The 3,831-nt window shown below is 41.7% G+C and overlaps 1 protein-coding gene across 1 annotated transcript in view; it reads right to left on the reverse strand.

The window, feature by feature from the left end:
* The window catches only part of LOC102212091 (alpha-synuclein-like), a 9,471-nt gene extending 6,967 nt beyond the window's left edge, over positions 1-2,504 (reverse strand). Inside the window, exons 1-3 of the mRNA XM_005720405.2 lie at positions 2,118-2,504; positions 1,496-1,684; positions 1,284-1,313 (exon numbers count right to left, since the gene is read on the reverse strand). Of these exons, the coding sequence (XP_005720462.1) occupies positions 1,284-1,313; positions 1,496-1,616 (151 nt within the window). The 5' untranslated portion in view covers positions 1,617-1,684; positions 2,118-2,504. The remainder of the gene's footprint in view (positions 1-1,283; positions 1,314-1,495; positions 1,685-2,117) is intronic.
* Between the last annotated feature and the right edge of the window lie 1,327 nt (positions 2,505-3,831).

Genomic DNA, 3,831 nt, shown 5'->3' on the forward strand with positions numbered 1-3,831 from the left:
TGTGTGTGTGTGTGCGTGTGTGTGTATATATGAACAAGATCCAGAAAGGCCACTGCCTTCTCTGGGTGTGACCTTGTTTGATAGCATATCTAACTTGCACATCTGGACGATATCTTTTTTGAAATTGTCTTGCTTATTTCTGCAAGATAATCCCAGAACACACTGTCACACTAGTAAAAAAAAAACAAAACAAACAAAAACAAATTCTTGATGGGAAGAATGGGAACACTTTTTACTTCCAAAACTACAGCAATTACATTTGTTTAGTGGCAACAGTATGTCCCAGTCAACTGTTGCCAATGATAATTTTCTTTGGTGTAAATAAACGTACTTGCTTTGCCTGCGGTGTTATTTAAAACAGGATCATCACCTGACATATCATTTGGTTGACAGGCCAACTTTGGGAGCTGGCTGCAGGCTTTCTCATTCAAAAGCTTTCTCTGTGATGTATCGAGTCTTCAACAGCGTTCCTGTATGCGTCTTGCAGAGTGTTTTTAGTGAGATCTCTTTGTGAAATTAAGATTGAAAATGTCATTAACAATTGACATGTGGGCCGCCAAGCACCAAACCTTCTGCTGTCTGTTTGATGTCTTGCTTAAGTATTCCCTACAGCAACACTGGAAAAACCCAATGTTGGCCCACAATTTAAACATGAGGAATTTGTAATGCTAATTTGTGACTTTGCAAAACAGTTAAGAACTGTTCAGATTGCCGTATAGTCAACTCTGAGGTGATGTTTGCTTTGTCTTGATTGGCAGTGAGCCAAAATGTGGCTTACAGGGATGCAGCAGTGCTACATGGGATAATTAGTCAAGTCGTGGGTACTCATAGGACATTAGATTGGTCTGTGCGGACCACCTGAAAGCAGATTATCAGATCATCTAATGTGCATCGCTTAGTCCCACTGGAAGCAAAGATCCCCTGTCCACCTTCACAATAAACGAGACATCACGCTGTTGTGTTTTCCTCTCATAATCCCACCTGCCTACAAAAGCACAGCCATTTCCCTGAATGCCTACAGCAGACGGCCTCCTTCTGCTTCTCTGTATTTCATGTATGAGAAATGGCAAGGCATAGCCTGTGGGGGATTAGGCGGTTTGTGTTGAGTTAAACAGTGAAATATAACCCCAACCTACAGAGTTACAGTACAGCTCTCTTACTGACCACCTGTGGATTTGGATAGATTACATTTTCTAACAGCTTGAGCCAAACCAAAAGTCAGACTGAATTCAGAAAACGGGTAAAGTCATGCAGAGAGGCAGTGAAATAATGTATGCTGTTACCTGTTGTGACTCCGTCCTTTGTTTTAGTACCTGTAACAACATACAGGTGGAGGTCAATTAGAAATATAACCCACAAGTCCCCTGTTGAATTCAGTAATCAGCCTATAATAGAAGTAATTATACTAATATTAGTGAATTAGTAGCATTGGAAAGGTCCCGTCGATTTTTTTCTGGCAACACTGTCACCAATGAAATTAAAATCCAGAACTCACCGACATACATAACCCCGTCTTTCGTCATCTCAGCCGCTCCGGTCACTCCCTGCTTGGTTTTCTCGGCCGCTGCCACGACCCCGTCCTTGGCTTTAGAGAAACCCTTCATTAACGCGTCCATGGCTGCTCGATTGGCTCCCGATGTATTTATTTATTTATTTATTTTACGCACACACAGCTGTGAGGGTGCTGAAAACAGGAACAGTGAGAAAGCACACTGGGATGAAATGAAACGCCCGATATTAAAAAGAAAGAAACACACACACGATGCCACCGCCCTTTTTCTTTTCCCTCCGACAGGTTTGTCAAGCCAATATCGCCGGCTGAAATATTTGTGCAAATGTGGGGTTCAGCCCATACAGGCAGCTGTGCTCTGAGGCAGCTGGAAATCCCACCTGTAGGAACTGCTGGTCACAGCCTTTGTTAAGCATCCATGAATGGATGAATGGATTTTACTATAAATTGAAATAACCGGAATAGAGAACGGATCTATTGTGTTGGAGTGTCTGATAAAAATGCATAAATAACTAAATAACTGTGTAGATGTTAGCAGCACCAAACGGACGATTTTAACACATTTTAAGATAAGGGCGATGGATACACGAGCTGTGGGTTCACGCACCTGTTTGCTTCAACTTCCTCTGAGGAGAGAGAGAAGGTGCTGAATCTTCCGGGATGACAGTGAAGCTTCACCCAAAGAGCAGGAGAAGAGGGGTGTAAAATAAAAGGACGGGTTATTGTCTCCAAACTTCAACTTGTCTAAAGACAACGGCTAAAACAGACCGACGGAGGGACGACGACAGACAGACAGACGGGTTCGACGGGCGCCTCCTGTAGACGAGGGAGAAGGAGCGATTAAACCCCGCGATGCTTACGAGAGAGCAGAGACGCTCCACTGCCTGTCTGTAACACGCTCACTCACTCACTCACTCACTCACACACGCACACGCGCGCGCACACACACAAAGATTACGTAGCGCTTTCTGCACGTAGGTTGCCCACAGCGTGTAGGTGCAGCAGGCTCTTTAAAAATCTCCAGTCGGCTCAATACATCTGTGGCCAAACTACCAATTAGTGGCAGTGCAATTATGCAAGAGAACACTGGTGGGCTTTTCACTGTGAGCACCATGTTAACTGCAGCTGCACAGCTGGTCCGTCATCAACTGTTTGCATTGGAGGCCTAAATCGCCCCCCCCCCCCAATTTTTACTTTATTTAAAAAAATGTTTTTCGCTTTTGTTTAAGTAAAAATTATAGAATCAAATAGCCTATGATTTGTAAATAATAGGTGTGGGTATTTGCAGGAAGTTAGGGTTGGCCCACTTTGTGAATGCTGCTGTAAGTGCCTTTAAAATCCATTATCCGTTTAAAAACTCACACTTCTAACTTATGACGCGATTATTTGATCCTTTGTGAGGAGACATTAATATTTACTTGGTGCCTCATTGGAAAGAGAGTTCGGTTTAATGGATGAAAAACGTGTAACATATAACTTCATAATTACCACAAAATAAATGAAAAGGAAAAGAAGGTCTGGACATCAGCAGTAATTGTCCTTTGTTCTAACTGATTATAACTGATCTAGAAAGCACTGCTAAGATTTGAAACCTTTAGTCCTCAACAAAAGGTGCATTATTATTATTTTGTAAGTGCTACCATTAGGGTTTCCATGTCTGCCATTAACAAAAACACAACAAAAAAACCCTCCAAAACCAAGCAGTAACACTTCAAATGTGACTTCGTGAGAACTTCATGTTTTTTTGTTATACAAGTACTCTTTATGTTCCCCTTTAAAAATAAAGCTCCAATGAATCAAAAGTTAATAGGTTAATTGTAAGATGTTGATGAATGGATATGCCGCTTGGATTGTTAACAATCACACGACATGACTGTGCTGTTAGAATTAGACCTGGAAGTCTTTGTTTTCATTATATCATGCATAGCAAAAGTGCAGACGAGCTACAACTTCCAGCACAAGAAAAACAAACATTCAGTCATTTACACAGCAAATACATGTACATACATATATACATATATCTAAATAGTCTATTCTTTATTCTTCTCATTAAACCCTTCCTGAGGTGAAATAGAAGGTATGGACAAACAAGGCAGGAGTTCATTCACACTCCAGAAGGGAAACAAATACAAGAAATAAATGGATGTATCAGCAAATGAGCTGTGCTGAAATGCAGATGCACAGTTGCACAATTGTGATTCACAGTGAAATCTTCAGAATTATACAACGTGAGTTGGATGTTCGTCTTGTAACCGGAAGGTTGTCGGTTCGAGCCCCAGCTCGGACAGTCTCGGTTGTTGTGTCTTTGGGCAAGACACTTC

Source organism: Pundamilia nyererei, unplaced genomic scaffold (assembly GCF_000239375.1).
Source record: "Pundamilia nyererei isolate P.nyererei 1_Seehausen unplaced genomic scaffold, PunNye1.0 scaffold00002, whole genome shotgun sequence".
NCBI classification, from domain to species: domain Eukaryota; kingdom Metazoa; phylum Chordata; class Actinopteri; order Cichliformes; family Cichlidae; genus Pundamilia; species Pundamilia nyererei.